Here is a 20,860-nt window from a genome sequence, read left to right as displayed (position 1 = left end):
GACACCGAATTCTTCCGAACGAAGGGTCTTAAACAAGGAGAATGTTTAAACAGACACAGTTAATAAAGTAGTAATTTCCTCAACACAATACTTGAAGCATTCTATGGGTTCTGGTCTTTTCTGAAAGCGATGCCTCACAGTGTTTCCAGCGCAGCAAATCCAACCAAAGAGTTTGACCTTCCTCGTTAAGGAGTTTGATTCCGCACACCGCATCGCTTTCGGGAGGTCGGACATTCCAGAAGCATCGATATGGAACAAAGAGCAACCAAGCGAACAAACTCCTGTCAGCACTTAGAGACGCACTGATACCATCGTCTATACCGGGTCGCCATCCAGTCCTTCGATCTCATTAGAACATAATAACGTGAATTTCATTGTTCTCCATTAAGCCGGGGTCAGACTACACACCTTTAGTTTTCAAGATTGGCAACACACCCCTTGTCGGCCGCCGGGCGCACCTGTAACTGCCTATTGTGAAGTCTGAGCAGGTCTGAGACGTAATGCGAGCCGGTCCCAGATGTACCGATATTTTCAACTATGTTTGATATTTTATCATGAGAAATGTGACGACAAGTGCCGACATTGGCGACCAGCAATAGCCAAAGAGAAGAAGATCCCTGAGGGGAAATTAGTCCGCTGCGTTTCACCCATCCTATTAGGAGCAGGGACCACCACCAGATCGTGGTCAGGGGTCTCAGCCAGGGTGTCCAACCCTGACCCTGAACATGGGGAGAACATCCAAACTCCACACTGAAAAGCACCAGTCTGGTTGGAACACGGAACCTTCATGCAGTGAGGCCACAGTGCTAACCACTGAGCGACCGAGAGGAAACCAGGGGAGGAGGCGGAAACTACAAATCTATGGAAAACATTTGTAGGCGACTAAGACAGCAAACTGTTCTTCATCGCAAGTTACTTGAAAGAGTCTCGAGGATTTTCAAAGGGGTGAAGTGTGAGCCCAGCATTAGAAACCAAAAAGCGGGAGATCAGGTCATTTTGTGGTCTGACATGTTTGATAGGGATTGTGGTGTTGTTTTTGGGGATGTTCTCAGATAGTGATGTAAGGTGGCCTTGAGTCTGGTATCGGAAGGTATCGCTGCGTCTCCAACTCTGTAGCTTAGTTTCTTCTTCCTCTTTCTCTTCATCTGTTTGCTCTGTCGTTAAAATTGCGTTCTGCAGAAAGCTGGTGCCGAGATCCCGTTGATTATTTTTCTGTATCGAGTGTTAAAATAATGTACACTAAAGCACTCCGGACAGTGTCCAGATAATCAGTTCTGGACGTTGTCGGGAGTTGCCTTTTCACACATGTAAGCACACAAGCAGAGTTTGTCTTTGTCAGACGCATTTACACTACCTGGAAATACTCAGTTTGGTTTAGACGAGGGGCGCAGTCTGGGTAGAGCATCCAGGAAGCAGGACGTGACACAATGATGTTGTGGAGTTTTACAGCACACCCAAGATGGCGAACAAGGCTACAGACTTAAATTTTTTGTAAGTAATGTCCGGATCATTTCAGGATTGGAGTTTATGTGTGAAAGAAGCTGAAGAATATTACATTGTTTATGATATTGGTCTATGTTGTCGAGGTTAGGATTGGACCGTGGTTACCAGTGTAACACTATGACAAGTCGGGACATGAGATGTGTGATGGTTGTATACAGTATTTCACATTTCTAGACAGAAACATCATACTCTGAACTTTGACAAATCTCATTGGGAGCATCCCAGCATGCATTGCACAGCTGAAATTCACTTCCAATTCACATTAAGAGCACTGCTTGTATGTCATCTCTATAATAATATATACATTTACTGTCTACAGTTTCACCAGTGACCAACTTTCTCTTGTTTTTTCTGACTAGAAAGTCACGTACCCGACATTTACCTCCTGGTTTAGAGTTCTGGTTATGCCTTGTTTTCCTGGCGCCGTCATTGGCTGTTGCGATGTAGGATAGAATACATCAGTCTGTATTCATATCATATCGGTCCAGCCAGGAAATAGCTATTTTGCGGTATTTTGCGATCGCAATAATTCAGGCAAATTCAACCAATTTCCACAATATTTGCGTTGGGTTTTCCAATTTTGCCATCTTGCTGCTAGTTTGCAGCATGAAATGGTCAAATCAACATACCTTCAACTTTTATGGACTTAGAACCAAGCAAAAGCAGTATTTTCACTTTTTTTTTAGAAGTTTGAGGCCATAGTTCTTTATATTTAGAAAATAAAAAACGTGAGTACTAAAATAGTTCCAGTTGTTTCTGTGCAGACACGAAAGCATCTTCTAACCAAATATGTTTTGCATCAACTTCAGTTTGGCACACAGCACTGAAACCACTCCCTTCCGACAAATTAAACACTGAACATGTATTTAATATGAGTTTAATAGATATTGACATGTGTAGATACAGCTCTATACATATTCAGCTCTAACCGTCAGCGCCTTCCACCCTCACTGTGAAGGAAGGTGCAGCTAGTTAAAACCAGCTGGTTGGAAATAGTCAGTAGCTATAGTCCAGCCATGAGTTCCTGAATCTACAGCAGCGCCTGCAGGAGCCTCACAGAGGCCTGACGAGGCTTCGTCTCAGCCACATTTCAGAGGGTTTGAGGGCGATTCCAAACGGACCCTTTCCTTCCGTATGTTACACTGATAACATGAACACCTACGGTACTACCAAATGAAAATGTGTGTGTGTGTGTGTGTGTGTGTGTGTGTGTGTGTGTGTGTGTGTGTGTGTGAGTGAGGGTTTGGGTAGGTGTGTCTGTGTCTTACCAATAATGGAAGCTATGGACAACTGTACTACTGAAATGTATTCCATGGTAGACATCTGAATACACCTTTTTTTTTCCAAAACTTCAAACAGAAAATCTACATTCCAGCAGCATTCAAACCATAACATTGACATTCTGGAGTTATTTGCCATTGATATTACGTTGCCCATGTGCGTTCCAATGGTCGAACTATGATTTGTGCGATGAAAAGAACGACGCTGTCAGCGACTCGGAGAGCTTTACGATAGAGTTGAGGCAATTAAAAATGGCAACTTTACAAGGTGACGCTTTCTAACAGAAGCCTTTGCAAACCTCTCAAGTTGTAAATGAAAGATCCACACCAAGACGGAGTCCTGGCATAAACCTTAGCTTTGGATTGAAATACTGCATATCCAAATGTAATTGGCTTTGAAGCGTTTCTGTTCGTACTGAACCCGAAGGCCATTTGTTACTAAAGGAGTTTGCAAACACCACGTATACTGTATATACAGCTGCAAACAAATAACTCTTAATTCTCAAGCAATTACAATCTTTCTTTTAAGAAGATATGGAAACAAATCATGATACATTTCTTTTTTTCCTTCAAAGAAAATTACATTAAAATATGAAAGAATACATTTGTCAGAATCATCCCGTTCAGTGAAACGCACACGACCAATAGAATACGAGTCAAGTGCTTTAGAAAACGTACAAAACTGAAAACATGGATGTTATAAAAAGAAAAGGCAGCTACAAGCTTTAACATGTAAGAAAGACTGGATTCAAATCAGACAAATGGCTCATGTCTCCAACACGTCAATACAGTCAAGATGGCGACCATCCAGATCCAGACACGAGTAGATTGCCTATTGAGTCTGTGCACTTTAAAGGTTAAAAATAGATCTGTATATTTACAATATGTGCAGTGTTTCCAGCATTAATGTATATTGCGTGTTTTGCATATATGAATTCATGTCATTTAAAAAAAATATTTTTTTGCTTCTTGGCATAAAATCTATCTAGATTAATGAGCCAAACAAAAAAACAATCAATTAAAATAAAAAAGTAGAGACGCTGAACAGATATTTATGAAAAGCAAAGGTGCTCGGTAATGGCTCGGCCCACTGTTTGGCTGCTGGATGTGCTGAGACGTGCCCCCATGCAAGCTGGATAATACGTTTTCTTCATTTGACAAAGACTTTATATGTTTATTTTTACTTGTAAAAGTTACAATTTGAGTCTTATTTTTTCTGAAATTATTTCAATTAACAAGGTTGCCCCTTTCAGCGTTTCAACGAAAGTTTTAAAATGTGGAAATACTGTGAGGTCACGGTTTTAGGATTGTGTGCGGATGTTGCATTGCATGGTGTGATATATGAATGTTTCCTCACTTTGACATCGCTTCGCTGTGTTTCCACAAACACAAAATGTTCTTTGACATCACACCCACAGACTTGTACAAAGTGACGGCGGTGAAACATAGCAAATTTCAAAAATGCAGAGTCTGTTTCGTAAGATTCCGCTTCTGCTTTTTTTTACACGAGATTTCTCAAAACACTCGCTACAGGACGGACACGCACGGAACGCAGTAGAAACCTATTTGACATCGAGCTAAGCTACAAACCTACGTCTTCTTTGGCTAAATGGATGTTTTGTCAATACAGTGGGTTTGATCTGGACTGGAAAGCACAAAAACAGTTCTTTCTTTAAAAACCGTGTTTTTGTTCAGCTTCGTAATATGCATTTTATTAACTACCGGACTCCATCAGCTAGCCTGACGCATGCACCATCACACAGAACCCATTGCTATATCCAGCATCTTTTTTTATATTATTGCTATTGTTGTTTGCACGGTGTAACGCTGACCCGCCACGCTGCCCCCTGCTGGCCGAGCTCCGCTGCTGCACAGCCAGTGCTCACCCAATCAGAAAACCCGTCGCATTGCTTCTCGTCCAATCAGATGAGAGCTGTGTTCTGCTACAAGATGGAGGGGATAGGAGAGCGGCAGCGGCGCAGCGGCCCCGGGGGCTCGTAGGGTTCAAAGGTTGGAGTGGTGATGGGCGCCAGGCGCAGCGAGGAGCCGGCCATTCCTGATATGTTGCTCAGACTGCGAGACTTCTCATAGCCAGTGGCTTCATGGGTAATTGAGGGCAAGCGAGGGAATTTTAGAAAAATATTAAATATGATGTTTTTATGCAAAAAGTAAAAATCAGATAAATGTTGGGATATTTTTTTACATTTGATTAAAAAGCATAGGATGAAGCAGATGGAAATATCCGTTAGGTGTCAAACATTACATCATACACATGGACATGAGGTTTAGAAAGTTAGAACAAAAATAAACACATCAGGGAAAATAACGCCAGAAAGAACATTTTTGAAAAAAGAAAATGATAAAAATGTAAAAGACGTATAAAGGACAGACAGACAGACAGACAGACAGGACAGAACAAAACAAGAAGATGACAGGTCATGATTTATGTCCTCATTGAAACCAAAAACAAAGTTAACAAACTGCTGAAGCATAAGAGATGGTAAGATATAAGAAATCGTAAATCACGTGATCCTAGGCTCTCCAGGTCGGCGTGTTTTAGACAAAAACTTTAAAAGACAAACTGCAAATCCACAGAGTTCAGACCTGTGAGGAACGTCGAAGCACATGAAGTTTGGAGGCAAATCCGTCCAATCTGCTTTTAGTCGCACTCCGTTAAAGGGGAACTCCAGCTTTTTGGGGGGAAATGAGTCGTGATTCATTCATTTATTTAAAATAGTTTCAAATGAAGCTGCATTTAAAACTAAGATCCAGTTCCTACATTTTTATTTTAATTGCCTAAAATAACTCTCTAAATAAAGCTTTCCAGATGTTGGAGGGTGTTCTTCCATGATTTCCCAGGAGCTAGGCTAGCTGATCCCCTCTGCAGCCATGTATTGAGCTAACACAGCTAGCGTACTGTAGTGCAGTATCCCATTAGAGTCTTACAGGAAGTACAAGAGGTTGTCTGGGAAACGCCTCACAAACTTCATGTGGCGAACACGAAAATATGACTTGCCTTCCACATTACTTCCTGTCCCTATTTCGCTACTTCCTATTATGGAGCTCAGTTCATTTTTTTTCTATACAGAGGGAAATGACACGTTTTGGGTGTAAGGTGAAATATCGGGTGGGTGTGTATGCGGGTGGGGCAAACTGTGTCTTTTCCCTCCGCATGGTGAGGGTGGAGCACAGGGTGGACATGCAGAGCACCCCCTGCAGGGCGGACAGGGCTGTGGAGCTTAAGGAACGCCATTGGTAGGGAGAACCTGCTTCCCCAACAATGGCTAACATGCCAGTGGTGGTTGGAGGTCTGGATTCTGCTTCAACGTTCAGGACTGACGGAAATTAACACTGGACTCTAAAGTGCTTACTACTTCACTGCTACACATAGTAAATCTATACAGTGCGCCACGCTCTGGGCACTAACACCTACATGATCAATACTCCCTACAGAGTGAAATCTATACGCTCATTTCTTTGGGATTTGGGATATTCACGCTCCTGTGAGCGTTTGTTTTAGCGAGTGCATTTTGGCTCATTTGGAGTGAACTACGTATATAAAACATTCATTATTGTATTACCTTCAAAATGGCCGACACCAGTCCACTCCACAGTGAATGAGCGATCAGTTTGGGACTCCGACACAGCTCCCTGTCTGAAATCGCTGAAGATTCGAGGAACTTTTTAAATCAAACTCCAACCGTCACTGGGTTAAAATCTCACGGGCAACATACACAACAACACCCATCGCCCCCCCCCCCCCCCCGTCCATCTTACTGTGGCGGGGTACAACACAACCTCCCCAACCCCACCCAGAAAGCTCAGAAAGCGCAGAGAGACCCCAAGTTGACCACTAGTTGAAAGCTCCTCTTTTACTTCACATTAGTCAGGAGGCAACGCTTCATGAAATATTGACGCTGCGTTTGGATCCAAACTGTGGAGTCGACCCAAACGAATCCCAACTTCCCTTTGAAGAAAAGATGAATCCCTGAATCTGTGTTCGTCAACATATGACGAACAGCTCAGCTCGTTTCAAAATGCATTATTTGGATATTTGGTCATGCAGCGTTTTCACTTTTGTAAAGGGAACAGGATGCTTTGCTTTAAAAAATGACTTCCCCACTCTTTAGTCACTTTCAACAATTATTTGATTTGATGACTTGATCAATGTCGTATTGTTTTAACTGTGTTTTTTGCGAGCGCGTCAAAAGGAGTGACAGACTCAAGCAGAAAAAAATATTATTGAGTGATTAAGGTGACGAGGGCAGGACAATTTTACTTTTCAGACTCACTACTTCCGTTTTTCACAGCAGAGACTGACAACTCACTTTTCAAGTTCAAGTTTGAATAAGTTAATGCTGGACTGATTCATTTTTCCTGGCTGACGTGTCAATAAAGCTGTTAAATGGGATGGATCCATGCAGTGTTCTTCCTGCTTTCTCTGACTCACGATGTGGCCGTTTGGAAGTTTTACACCGGAGAGTGAGCGGGGAATCCTAAAGTTAGAGCTTCACTGTGATGTCATACTGAACGAAAACAGTGGAGAGAGGGAGACCGAGAGAGAGACAGATACAGAGAGAAAGAGACAGGGAGAGGGAAACAGAGAGAGAGGGAAACGGAGAGAGAGGTAGACAGAGAGAGGGAGACAGAAAGTGAGGGAGACAAAGAGAGGCAGAGAGAGGGAGACGGAGGAAAGACAATGAAGCGTTTGATGAGCGCTGTTATAGCGTGATGTCATATCCTGTTAAAGCGTGATGTCATATCCTCTTATTGTGTGATGTCATATCCTCTTATCATGTGGTGTCATATCCTCTTATTGTGTGATGTCATATCCTCTTATCATGTGGTGTCATATCCTCTTACTGCGTGATGTCAAATCCTGTTATAACTTGATGTCAAATCCTGTTATAACACCATGTCATATCCTGTTATAGCGTGATGTCATATCCTGTTATAACGCCATGTCATATCCTCTTATAGTGTGATGTCATATCCTGTTATAGTGTGATGTCATATCCTGTTATAATGCCATGCTATTTCACTGAATATATGTATGACCGTATGTATGTGACAAATAACCTCTTGAATCTTGAATGTCATATCCTGTTATCACGCCACGTCATATCCTCTGTGATGTGATATCCTCTTATCATATGATGTCATATCCTTTTATCGTGTGATGTCATATCCTCTTATCATGTGGTGTCATATCCTCTTATTGTGTGATGTCATATCCTCTTATCATGTGGTGTCATATCCTCTTACTGCGTGATGTCAAATCCTGTTATAACTTGATGTCAAATCCTGTTATAACACCATGTCATATCCTGTTATAGCGTGATGTCATATCCTGTTATAACGCCATGTCATATCCTCTTATAGTGTGATGTCATATCCTGTTATAGTGTGATGTCATATCCTGTTATAATGCCATGCTATTTCACTGAATATATGTATGACCGTATGTATGTGACAAATAACCTCTTGAATCTTGAATGTCATATCCTGTTATCACGCCACGTCATATCCTCTGTGATGTGATATCCTCTTATCATATGATGTCATATCCTTTTATCGTGTGATGTCATATCCTCTTATCATGTGGTGTCATATCCTCTTATTGTGTGATGTCATATCCTCTTATCATGTGGTGTCATATCCTCTTACTGCGTGATGTCAAATCCTGTTATAACTTGATGTCAAATCCTGTTATAACACCATGTCATATCCTGTTATAGCGTGATGTCATATCCTGTTATAACGCCATGTCATATCCTCTTATAGTGTGATGTCATATCCTGTTATAGTGTGATGTCATATCCTGTTATAATGCCATGCTATTTCACTGAATATATGTATGACCGTATGTATGTGACAAATAACCTCTTGAATCTTGAATGTCATATCCTGTTATCACGCCACGTCATATCCTCTGTGATGTGATATCCTCTTATCATATGATGTCATATCCTTTTATCGTGTGATGTCATATCCTGTTGTAGTGTGGTGTCATATCCTGTTATAGCATGATGTTATATCCTCTTATCATGTGATGTCATATCCTGTTATAGCGTGATGTCATATCCTTTTATGGCGTGACGTCACACAAGAACTCAGTCTCATGTGGTCTACTGCTCTAACAGGATGGATGGCCTGTTAACAGCCAGTACCTGTTTCCAATAATCAGATATATTGATCTCTCTGAGAGTGATCAGAAGCCGCAGCGTGTCGCTACAACCTGATACTGTGTTTTCTGCCTGTTAACAGCATCCAGATCAGCTGTTCATTCAGAGGACCTTATGATGTCACACAGCGCCACGTTCCTGAGGGTTCCTGACTGAGGGTGAAACTATGGGATGCAGCATGTTATTGACAAGTGTTACCATATATATACTGTGCATGGTTGTATATTTTTTAATCGTGTGGCTGATTGGTGTATATACAGTATATATAGAGAGAGAGTGGGAAGGAGGCATTGAAATTTGTTGTAAACCTTTTCTTTTATCTTTGAGTCCCTAAATATACCCACAATGCAATACTTTGCTCAATGTTTAGCAAAATATCCTTTCTAAAGTACAAGGTTTTCAATCCTTTTAAATCAAGGAGATGGAAAAACTCCAAGGAGAAAAAAAAGATGTACAGAAGCAGTAAAACAAAAGATATATTAAAAAAAAGGTCAAGATCGAGAAAAAATACGACACATAATAAAGTAAACGACAATTAATACAACAGTGACACAAGCAAACAAGTTTGAAAATCACACTTAACGAAAACACACTGAGAACAGAACGCAGAACGTCAGACGACAGAAAAGTACACACACTCCCAGGAAATCAAATGAACAGAAAGTAAAAATGAACATTTAAAGGTACATTTGTAGTATGTATATGTATGTGACAAATAGCCTCTTGAACTTGAACTTGAACATGAAGAGGGAAGCAGAGGAAGAGAGGCAGAGTGGAGGTGAAGAACAGACTGACCACCTTCCACCGTGTCTGCATTCTGCATTGTGACGGTTGGAGGTCAAATGAAGAATCAAAGAAAGAAAGCATCGAAGAATCTACCGGAGAGTTCCTATTTAAAAACAAGGAGGACTGGACTCTGTTACCCATGATTCCTCTCCACTGGTGGAGGCAGGGCCTAGTTCAGCCAATAGAATCACTGCTTCTCACCCAAAATAATGGCTTGAGGACAGTTGAGATGTGGATGACGTGGCGTCTCAGAGAGGAGAGGTGTTGGCGATGTAGTCTAAGGTGTAGTTATATGTTTCGAGGTATAGTCTAAGGTGTAGTTATATGTTTTGAGGTGTAGTGTCAGGTGTAGTTAGAGGTACAGTTACATATGTAGATCTGTGAATGGTGGTGTAGTTAGAGGTGTAGTTGCATGTTTAGAGGTGTAGTTAGAGAAGCAGCTCGAGGTGTATATGTATAAATAGAGGTTTGAGGCGAGAAATAATCAGTCCGGTTGCTGAATCTTCATTCATATTACATCTACAAAGCCTAACAACAATCTATGTGGGGAGCAGGACAGAGCATCAAGGAGCACCAGAATCAATCAATCAATTACGGAAACGTCAGAAAATAAAATAAAATAGATACATGTACGGTTTTGTTTTTTTAAACGTGGAGCGGATGTCCCTCGTCTGCAGTTTTGCCACCCACAGTTGCTATTAATTCCTCTTACTTTTAAAAGATTTGTGCTGGTCTCTGCAGCCAAAAGAGCACTTCCCATTTATGCTCAGCTCTAGCTTCAACGCTAGCGGGTCCGATCGTGCCATCGAACCATCAGAGACCCACATAGATGTGTGCAAGCACTGAAAAAAGTGGCTTTTGCATAATACGTCCCCTTTAAGAGGTGTAGCATCCCGTCCAAAACACTTAACTTCCCATAATGTATCGCCAGCTCACATGGCTTCCTGCCAACACGGCTTCCTGCTTTGCTTTTAAACAGGGAATTCATTTCAATTTGATCTGAAAACTGGCAGAAGGGTTGTGAAGTTTTCTTACCTGAGACACTGCCTGTCTGTCTGTCTGTCTCTCTGTCTGGTCAGTGCACCAGGTGCAGCTTACAGTCCATAATACTTTGAAGGATTGCTCTCTAGACAGTATTACTCCTACGCTGTGGTATATTGTACTTCACCAGGCACTGGAAGCACATATAGTACTGTGTAGTACTGTGTAGTACTGCGTAGTACTGTGTAGCACTCGGTCCAGAGAGTAGTACTTCACACTCATAACGTACTCACAACACAACGCGACCTGAGATTCTCTGTCTGATAAATTGAAGAAGAGCTTTGTTGTGTTAAGACCGTCCTGAGTCTGAGGTACCATCCCACGACCTCTACATCTCTGTGACCCTCATGACCTCTGACCCAGCAAGGATGGCTGCCGCCCAGCCTTTGCATTATGCGTTGGAAACCAGGAGAAGTTTTGTTCAACTCGGGTTTCGATTTGGTAAAGCATGCGACATGCGCTTGTACCTTTTCAACCAATCGTCTGTCGTCAGGTCCCGGTCACCACCTCGGTGAACTGTGACTAGCGTTGACCTATAGCAAAGTACCTTTGGCTTTTACTGACCTTCGAAGGGCTGCCCTTTCGAAGGTCAACAAAAGTCCAAAATGGAGGAAGCTGTCGAATTAGCTCACAAATTTATATTTTATACAGTTATTTTCTGCCGGAATATACATTGTTACACTCATGGCTCATGCTACATTTTCCTGGTGCGACCGGACCGATTTTGAACAATTTTGAAAGGAGGAGCTTCAATAGAATGGTGATAAGGTGAGATCTGGGTGTTTTCCTCTCAGCACGGTGGAGGTCAGAGGTCAGAGAGACTCACAAGAAAACACAGAAGCAACAAAACAAGGAAGAGAAGGAAAGAAACACGGGACGGCACGACACAGAGCAAGGGAACAACGGGAATAATGAAGAAGCCCACATACAAACGCGTGATAGGACACAACCTGAAGAGAGAGACAACAACACCAACAACAACAACAACAGACTGGTCAGACAGCGAAGTCAGCCAGCAGTGCACCACATGCACGCTCACACACACACACACACACACACATACACACACACACACACTGGAGATGTATGGCGGTGTACGTATTAGGGACTGACTCCAACCACACACACACATACACTTTTGTTGAAAGTGAAAACACACACACATACACACACACACACACACACACACACACACACACACACAACTTGCATGAATATGTGTGCACAAGAGGAAAAATGGACTGAATTCACAACATCTCCATCTAGTTTTTCTGTAGAATTTCTTCTTTATGAATATCATATTAGTGAGGAGTAATCTGCGATACTGTTGTTGTGTCTTTGTTACAGCTGTTGTTTTTAAGACGCGTCGTAGCAGCAGTTGGGCGGAGGTTTGGTTCAATCTCATGAAACACCTTTTAAAGGAAAACTCTTTTTAAAACTTTTTTTTTACCTAACCTTTTTTTTCAATCATTACAAATGAGAGAAAGAGAGACTAGATTCTGCCGGATCTTCGTGTTATGTGTGTAATACCGAGTGGAAGGGTGATGATCACAGAGGAATGTATGGAAGGAAGGGCCAGAACATCACTGCTAAAAACGGGTCTATTTTTGGTATTTTAGGTATTTTTGCTTGAAGCAGTGATGTCTTCCAATCAGATCTATGGAAGAATTTCCCGGGTCCAGTATTGAGGCTGTGGTCCAAATTTTGCAAAGCCTTGAAAGGGTTTTGCCGATCGATTGGGTCGACTCCCAATGGGCAAAAATAAGGTTTAGTAAGTAATTAAGTCAGAACCTCAGCTCAACGCCATCACACTATTACAGTTTAAACACCCTTTGAAGGATTAACTCCATCTCACACACACACACACACACACACACTCTCTCTCGCACAGACACACAGCTGTCTGTTCGTCTTTGGGGGCATGCAGAGTGGTTGTGTGTGTGTGTGTGTGTGTGTGTGTGTGTGTGTGTGTGTGTGTGTGTGTGTGTGTGTGTGTGTGTGTGTGTGTGTGTGTGTGTGTGTGTGTGTGTGTGTGTGTGTGTGTGTGTGTGTGTGTGTGTGTGGGTTTGGACCTCAGGGACCCTCCCTCCTTGGGGTGTCAGTGTTACCTCTGCTCTATGGATTGATCCAGGAGGAGGTGGAGTTAGCATTGAGGTCCTGCCGTAGCAGCGACCCCTCCGGCTTAAACCAATCGTCTGTCAGGGGGGAGTCGGGGCTGGCCACCATGGTTGCGGCCTCTGGTTGGTGTCAACCAACAGGGGGCATCGGGGAGTTTGGGAGGGTGGAGGTGTGAGGGGCGTTAAGGTGGTGGTTTTGGGTTTTTAAACAGTAAGGAAATGAATCAAGGTGTTGGGTTTTTAGATAGAAGCATTTAGAGAAGCACAAGGAGGAGGAAGCAGATGGAGAAGATGGAGGGGGAGAAACGGGGGGGGGGGGGTGCAGGAGGAATGGAGAGGTGAGGGTGTGGGGTGCAAGCCAACACAGGAAGGAGGGAGGAAAAGAGGGAGGGGGAGAGAGAAGAGGGGGGCGAGAAGTAAATTAATGCATGGTGAACTGTCTGAGTTGAGCGAGAGAGAGAGAGAGAGAGAGACCTCATTATGAAGATGATAGACAGAGAGAGCACCTCCACCTCAGGTGGAGGACAGACCGATGGATGGAGAGACAGACAGATGGATGGAGAGACAGACAGATGGAGGACAGACAGAAGGAGAGACATCATGATTTCAAGCAGTGATGGAGAGACAGCGACACCATGAATGGGAAGCAGCAAAGCTGTGTGTGTGTGACGATGTGTGTGTGTGACTGTGTGTGACTGTGTGTGTAACAGAGTGTGTGAGACTGTATGTGAGACTGTGTGTGTGTGTGTGTGTGTGTGTGTGTGTGTGTGTGTGTGTGTGTGTGTGTGTGTGTGTGACTGTGTGTGTTACTCTGTGTGACTGTATGTGTGACTGTGTGTGTGACTGTGTGTGTGTGACTGTGTATGTGACTGTGTGACTATGTGTGACTGTGTGTGTGATTGTGTATGTGACTGTGTGTGACTGAGTGTGACTGTGTGTGACTTTGTGACTGTGCGTGTGACTGTGTGTGCGACTGTATGTGAGACTGTATGTGACTGTATTACTGTGTGTGACTGTGTGTGACTGTATGTGTGACTGTGTTACTGTGTGACTGTGTGTGTGACTGTGTGTGTGATTGTGTGCATGACTGTATGTGACCATTTGTGTGAGTGTATATGACTGTGTGTGTGACTGCGTGTGACTGTGTGTGTCTGTGTTTGTGACTGTGTGTGACTTTATGTGTGACTGTTTGTGATTGTGTGAGTGTGTGTATGTGACTGTGTGTATGGCTGTATGTGTATAAGGCTATATGTCCGACTGTGTGTGACTATGTGTGACTGTATGTGTGTTTGACTATATGTTTGACTGGGTGTGACTGTTTGTATGACTGTATGGGTGTGTGACTGTGTGTGCTTGTGTCTGTGACTGTATGTGTGACTGTGTGTGACTGTATGTGTGACTGTGTGTGTGACTGTATGAGTATATAAGTATATGATGACTGTATGTGTGTGTATATGACTGTGTTTATTTCCATTGCAGCTCCCCCTCCTCTCTGTTAGTGTGTTAGCGCTCTCTCTCCGACACCAGGCGTTAGCTCCTTCCCCAACCTGCTAAATAGCACACTTGGTGTTAGCTTAGGTCTGTAGGGTAAGGTGTGTGTGTGTGTGTGTGTGTGTGTGTGTGTGTGTGTGTGTGTGTGTGTGTGTGTGTGTGTGTGTGTGTGTGTGTGTGTGTGTGTGTGTGTCCGGCATCCCTGGTGTGGGGGGGGCATACCTTTCCGGACATTTCCGTCTGTGGCGCGGAACTCTCTGGTGTTGAGCAGGAAGCAGGCCCGGTCCTGTTGGTAGCGCTCCCGCGTCACGCCACCCCCACGCCCCGCCGGGCTCCGCTCGTCCGGGCTCAGGACCTGGTCAATGGTGGGACAGTCCTCATTGGCTAGCGCCGCCGACGCTGCGTCGCCATTCTGCTTGGAGTCTGCACAAAGGAGGGAAAAGAGAAGAACCAATGTGTTTTGGTGTAAAAAAAAACAACTATGAAATACCTTCTGGGTATTTAAAACATTCTGCATTTCTTCAGTCGAAAATTACCAAAGCAAGAAACACTTTCCTGTACCATGACCTGCTGGTGTGGAGGTCATGTGATCCTGGAGTTAGTTTGAAACTCCAGGACCTCCTCAGATCCACTCCTTCAACCCTCAGGAGACACAAGCTGCTTGTCCAGGCACACAGATCAAACACATTATCTCGTAAAAAATATATATTATCACCGGCTCACGGTGACTTCAGCTCGTAAAATAACCTGTTTAATGTGGATTATTGCGGAAAGAGAAGTCCACAGGCACAGGTCGGTGTTTTAATTTTAGCTCCACTGTGTGAGCTGAGACACAGCACATTTTAACAGATAATTGAGTCGGTTTTCGCTCCATTCTGTTTGGTTTGTGACGACAGATGGTTGCTGCGAGGCGGCCGTGGGCTCCAAGCTGCTTATAAATCACACATGAGATGTGATGGGCCGGAGACGTCTGGAGGGCAAATCCAGTCCCTCCTGGACCGAACTACCTAAACTTCCAAACCTTTACTAAACTCTGCTGGTCATTCCAACGCGACAATTCAACCAGTCGACTTTAATGACACAAGTCGACTGCTGTGAGCTGATGACCACACAGAATAAAAACAAACAAAATGCATGAAATTGTTGTGATATAATAAAAAGTTGTAATACAAGTCCCGCCACGCGCAGAAGCGCTGAGTGAGCAGGACTGTATGGATTAGTGGAACAGAACGGTAACCGATCATGCCATGAACTTACAAAAGGACAAATTCTGTAATATATCTGGAATTGTTACTTCCAGATATATTATCTGAGTGATTATAGTTCATTATCACTCAAGAAGCGACTCAGAGTTCTATCAAACCAATGAAGGTCATTTTGTTTCTAACTTCTGCTGATTGTTGATGTCAGACATTTAGCATGTTGGACACTGTTGTTGGTGAAATCATATCAAAGCAAAGTGGTTTAAATCGATGCTGAATCAGCTTTTGGCTTTTAACGACAACAATTATATCTCCAGTCAGACCAGTAAAAACCGTAAACCTCTCACCTCTGTTGATCTCTATGATCTCCTCCTGGGCAAGAGGACAGTCACCCCCAATTCCAGATCCCATCACGCCCCCCAGGACGTTTCCCAGGAGTCTTTGGGGCGACGCAGTAGCCATGGCGAGAGCGTCAGGCTTGCAGTAGTTGGGGGAACCCGGCTGAGGTGCACGTGGGATGTGCTTGTTCTTCTTCTTGGGCAGCTTCTGCTTGGCCATGGCCAGGGAGTAATACATGCCAAAGTTGTTGACGATGACGGGGACGGGCATGGCAATGGTCAGCACACCGGCCAAGGCGCAAAGCGCGCCCACCAGCATCCCGGACCACGTCTCCGGGTACATGTCCCCATAGCCCAGAGTTGTCATGGTGACCACGGCCCACCAGAACCCGATGGGGATATTCTTGAAGTTGGTGTGGGCGCTGGCAGTGGGGTCATCCGGGTCGGCACCGATCCTCTCGGCGTAGTAGATCATGGTGGCGAAGATGAGGACGCCCAGCGCCAGGAATATGATGAGTAGCAGGAACTCGTTGGTGCTGGCACGCAGGGTGTGGCCCAAAACACGGAGACCCACGAAGTGACGTGTCAGCTTGAAGATCCTCAGGATCCGCACAAACCGCACCACGCGCAGGAAGCCCAGCACATCCTTGGCGGCCTTGGAGGAAAGCCAGCTCAGACCCACCTCCAGGTAAAACGGCAGGATGGCCACGAAGTCGATGATGTTGAGGGTGCTCTTGAAGAACTCGGCCTTGTCCGGGCAGAAGGTCACCCGCAGCAGGACCTCGATGGTGAACCAGATGACGCACATTCCCTCCACGTACGTCAGCCAGCTGTCCGTTACCACCTCGTAGACGATCTCCTCACGGGTCGTGTTCCCCACGGTGACATTCTCTGTCTTGTTGGTGATGGTGTTGAAGGCCTCATGCGTCTCCATGCAGAAGGTGGAGATTGATATGAGGATGAATAGCAGGGAGCCAAATGCCACATACTAGAGGGAGAGAAGAGGGAGAAGGGAGAAACCAAGGAGAAGCGGTCAGTACCACATAGAAACAATTATACATTTGGAGGAAGTAGAGGTTAGGTGTGAACTCCAGCAATACCGTAAGACCTTTTATAGTTTGTTGAGGAAATACAAACTTGGAAGGTAATCATTGCTGTTCAGATCACACATTTAAACTTTTAGTTTAATATTCTGGTAGGGGATGGAGTTCCTGTGCATTGCACTGCTGCCTCACAGCAAGAAGGTCCTGGGTTCGATTCCCGCCTGGGGCGCTGTTGGCACCGTGCTCCGGCGGGTTATCTTCCAAAAAAAAAAACAGGAGCCTTTCTGTGTGGAGTTTGCATGTTCTCCCCGTGCTCACATGGGGTTTCCTCCACCTCACGTCAGTAAGGACCCCCACCAAAAACATGCACCCATCATGGTCTGACCAGCGATGGACATTTATCACCTGGTCCCCGGGCGCGTCCACGTACGCTGCCCACTGCTCCTGGCTGTGCCCCCGGAGGAAGGACAAGCCAGGATGGGTCAAAAGCAGAGGAGCCATTTCACCGGCCACCATCAAGCGTGTGTGTGCAAGCATGTGTTGTGGAGTGTCGTGTGACGATTAAAGACTGTTTCTGTTCTGTTTCTGTTATTCAGGAGGACGTTCACTTTCACTACTAAAGGAAGTTCTCAGGGATGCCTTCGAGTAGGGCTAAACCTTGCTGAATAGCAAAGAGTGTTGACCTTTGTAGGACTGGTACGTTGGAGAGTTCAAAACGGAGGAAATTCTCATTTTAGATGTGCTAATTCATTCTGCATTAGGTAATTCTATTCTGTCAGAATATTCATCGTTAGACAAAATAGAGGGAATCATGGCGTGAAGAAATCTTTCTTTAGAGAGAATGAAGACATGTCGATTTATAATATTTTTTATTGAATATTATAAATGCAATAAGTCCTGTCAGTTAACGCCCTTTTAAAAATAATTAAATAAATATTACGAATATTACTATTTGAAATCAAATAATTTCCGTTCGTGATCAGTAAGTAACAAGTGCAGGTGCTTTAATTAAGATTTCACGAAAATAACTTTTTTATAAAATCAAAAAACTTAATTAAAAAAACAAGTGGGTCAAAATAAATAATAAAGTTTGTGGTGTTCTATTTTACAAAATCAATATTTAGTGACTGCTTTGGGTTGAACTTAAATATCCAAAAAACAGCAAACTATGGATGTATGTGTCCCTGTTGTCAAGGAAACATCATCTTTCTGCTTTTCCTTAGAGTTCTGGCCCTGTGGGCGGGGCTTATTTCTATATCCACAAACGTGATTGGTTAGAGGTGAAAGGTCAGCTTTAGATCCTCCAAACAGATCGACTTCCTGTTCCAACTTGCCGAACGCGGAAATGAACAGATCTGCGTCATTTATTTTCAACAAAATGATCGAATCTGTTTTATTTTGACACAAAGGAAATATTTTTTTTCCGATGATTGTCGTTATAATTTTATGGCCAAACACTCATTCAAATTGTGCTCGGAGGGAATTATTATCACCGGACATTATGACTGGAGCCATTTAAATATGTCAGACTTCAACAGATTTTCCCAGTCAAAAACCCGCAATTCCCGGATAACGGAAACTCTGTTTACTACGTCTCACGATTTATGTTGTAGAAGAGCAGCATTATATAAAATAAGATGATTTGACATAGCTGCTGTGAAAGCTTGCTCTGTTTTGGACTCTCCAACGGACCACCTTTCCAAAGGTCAACAGCTTATTGGTCAGCACCAGTAAGCATGAAATCAATTGAAAGTTCTCTAGCTCAGGCAGCTGTTCATATCAGCAGTGTCCAAGTCACAGAAATGTTTTTACACTTATTCATGTCTACATTGAGTTCTCTCTACAGAGTAATGAGAGGATAGAATCCACCTCACAACAGAACCGGGCTGGCTGACAGTGCAGCTGTGATTTTGGTGCTGGGACGGCAGCTGCAGCTCCCTGTCCTTTCCGGAGAGATTTGTATTGTTGTTCTGAACCAAAGTGTCTGGCAGCGACCGCACGACCCATTCTTTTCAAAAATTCCTTTCTCAGGGTCAACAAGAGAAAGGACTTTGGGACGGTGAGGAAAAACATCAGTAAAGTCATAGAGGTTTCCACATGGGAGGGGATGTGGCACGGTAGAGCCCTGATTAAAGAAGAGTGATGACGTCCTCGGTTCTGTAACCCTTCCCTCAGCAGGTGGACAGGCTATTGCAGCTTTTTTCGGGACGTCACACTTTTTAGAATGAAATAACCCCCCAGCACACTGCTATCCCCTTAACCACTAAAAACATCACAAACCCACAGATATCTCCCAATTATTATCACCTACTAATAGTAAGTAAATAAGTCAATCTTTTGAAGCATTTTTTAAAACATGCATCACAAAATGCTCGACAAGCAGTCAGGTGGCAGAAAAGAAAATGAAAACCACAGTGGTCTTGTAAAATAAAAGAATACAAAAAATGAAATATTAAGTAAGAAGCACAATGAAATATGAGTTAGAAACAAGACAAACAGACAAATTCAATGGAAGAGGACACATTCAACAACGTTAAGGAAAGCTGCTTGAAACAAACAACAGATTTGGATGATCTGCCGGATTGAGAAACACTAAGAGCACGGTCACCTTTTCATTAAACATTTGAGCGACGGACAGATAGCAGGCCTGAGTGACCAGCTGCTAGAGTAAGGGCTTAGCAGCTCAGAGATATAGGGAAGGGCAAAGCCATGCAGATCTTTAAAAGTGATGAATACCATTGTTGGAATTGATTCTGAAACTAACAGGGAGACGAGGAGCGGGGTGAGCTCCTCCCCAGCCACGAGTGTGGACGCCTCCCTAGCCAACGAACTGAACTCCTTTTATGCATGGTTTGAGTCTGGCAACAACACCCCAGCTCGCCGGCTAATTGGAGTTACACCGCTGGGGATGAGTGCGCACTGTCAGTGTCTGAGCATGAGGGCTCTGATGCGGGTGAACACCAGGAAAGCAGCGGGTGCTGTGCTAACCAGCTAGCCCCGGTGCTCACTACAATATTCAAAATCTCCCTGGCTGAATCAGTGGTCCCGTCCTGCTTCAAGAGGTCCACCGTCGTTCCTGTCCCGAAGATCGCCTCTCCAACCTGCCTGAATGACTACCGTCCGGTGGCCCTCACCTCGGTGGTCATGAGGTGTTTCGAGAGGCTGATTAAGGATTATATCTGCGCCTCCCTCCCCCGCACCTTGGACCCGTTGCAGTTCGCGTACCGGCAGAACAGATCCACGGATGACGCGGTCTCCCAGGTACTGCACACCACGCTCACGCACCTGGATGGCCAGAAGGGGGCCTATGTGAGAATGCTGTTCATCGATTATAGTTCAGCTTTCAATACCATAGTCCCCTCCAGACTGGCTGTCAAGCTGAAGGAGCTCGGACTGAATACTTCGCTGTGTGCCTGGATCCTGGACTTCTTCACAGCCCGGCCCCAGGTGGTTAGGGTGGGGAAGCACATGTCCAGCTCCCTCGGATCCCCCCAGGTCTGCGTCCTCAGTCCCCTACTGTACTCCCTGTACACACATGAGTGTGTGACCAGGTCCAGCTCCAACACCATCATCAAGCTTGCTGACGACACCGTTGCGTGGGCCTGATCACCAACGGCGATGAGAAGGCCTACCGCGAGGAGGTGGCTGACCTGTCACTCTGGTGCCAGGACAACAGCTTCCACCTTAACGTCAGCAAAACTAAGGAGCTGATTGTGGACTTTAGGCGAGGATTACAACCGAGGACGCATGCGCCCTTGGTGATTAATGGGACTTCTGTCGACCCTTAGCGTCTGCTTTGGGTTGAACTTAAATATCCAAAAAACAGCAAACTATGGATGTGTGTGTCCCTGTTGTCAAGGAAACATCATCTTTC

At 44.3% G+C, this 20,860-nt stretch overlaps 1 protein-coding gene across 2 annotated transcripts in view; it reads right to left on the bottom strand.

Moving 5' to 3' along the window:
- Nucleotides 1-20,860, bottom strand: part of LOC307245848 (voltage-gated potassium channel KCNC1-like) — a gene marked incomplete at both ends in the record, with an annotated part of 50,962 nt that overhangs the window by 5,710 nt on the left and 24,392 nt on the right. The window contains 3 exons of one of the 2 annotated variants that reach the window (XM_080021549.1): nt 12,911-13,032; nt 14,626-14,826; nt 15,953-16,931. In XM_080021549.1, the coding sequence (XP_079877675.1) occupies nt 12,911-13,032; nt 14,626-14,826; nt 15,953-16,931 (1,302 nt within the window). Of the gene's footprint in view, nt 1-12,910; nt 13,033-14,625; nt 14,827-15,952; nt 16,932-20,860 lie in introns of those variants that run through there. The other variant, XM_080021550.1, reaches the window with a different exon arrangement.

This window comes from Zeus faber (genome assembly GCF_960531495.2).
Source record: "Zeus faber genome assembly, chromosome: 20".
Taxonomy (NCBI): Eukaryota; Metazoa; Chordata; class Actinopteri; order Zeiformes; family Zeidae; genus Zeus; species Zeus faber.
The sequence above is the reverse complement of the archived record's forward strand: the minus strand, read 5'-3'. Positions and strand labels throughout refer to the sequence as shown.